The sequence below is a fragment of the Penaeus monodon genome, chromosome 27 (genome assembly GCF_015228065.2).
Source record: "Penaeus monodon isolate SGIC_2016 chromosome 27, NSTDA_Pmon_1, whole genome shotgun sequence".
Taxonomy (NCBI): Eukaryota; Metazoa; Arthropoda; class Malacostraca; order Decapoda; family Penaeidae; genus Penaeus; species Penaeus monodon.
Genome location: NC_051412.1, coordinates 39,244,939 through 39,245,614, shown reverse-complemented (window position 1 = coordinate 39,245,614; position 676 = coordinate 39,244,939). Strand labels below are relative to the sequence as shown.

The 676-nt window shown below is 42.0% G+C and overlaps 1 protein-coding gene across 1 annotated transcript in view; it reads right to left on the bottom strand.

Moving 5' to 3' along the window:
- Positions 1-676, bottom strand: part of LOC119590847 (Kv channel-interacting protein 4-like) — a gene marked incomplete at its 5' end in the record, with an annotated part of 49,453 nt that overhangs the window by 877 nt on the left and 47,900 nt on the right. Inside the window, 1 exon segment of the mRNA XM_037939606.1 lies at positions 1-108. Within this exon segment, the coding sequence (XP_037795534.1) occupies positions 64-108 (45 nt within the window).

Here is a 676-nt window from a genome sequence, read left to right as displayed (position 1 = left end):
AGCTGCTCCTTCATGCTTCCAGTCGATCTATCCAGCAGGTACACTCAGGACGTCTTGTGTGAACTACAGGCCTTCAAACACCTTCAGGGACTCCGTTATCACTTCGTCCTGCAAAAAAGATTAGGCAAGATTAGAGAGCAGAAAAGCTTGCAGCGGATTATCAGTTTGCATTGTGAAGGAACTGCAATGGGTTTCTTCCTCCATGTCTTTGGTCATAAGGGCAAGTAAAATGGACGTTTAACACAAACAGGTTCATATCAGAATCCATGTTTGCTTCCACTCTACCGTGAATATTTGACTCACACGTTCACATAATACAAAATTCCTTTTCTAATGTAAACAAATAAACACGACCGTCATTACCATTATCCTCCTACCAACACTATCGTTACAACAACAACAATAATAATAGGAAGATACACGCTCTACCAAACCTAACACTTAGAGCTGGGGTCTGTGTATGGACCAGCGATGGCGGGAAGCTATAGAAGTTTCTGAAACTTTTAAGAAGGTCAAGCAGATGACGGAATAAGGGCATGTGAGTATGCTCGCTGCCGTAGCCTTGCGGCAGTACTCTAGGTCACAGGATCTTTTTATTCCCAATGAATTGTGATTATCAGGATATTTACGAGGCCGATGAATGTTTAGAGGTAAATGTTATATTTCAGAAGCAGTC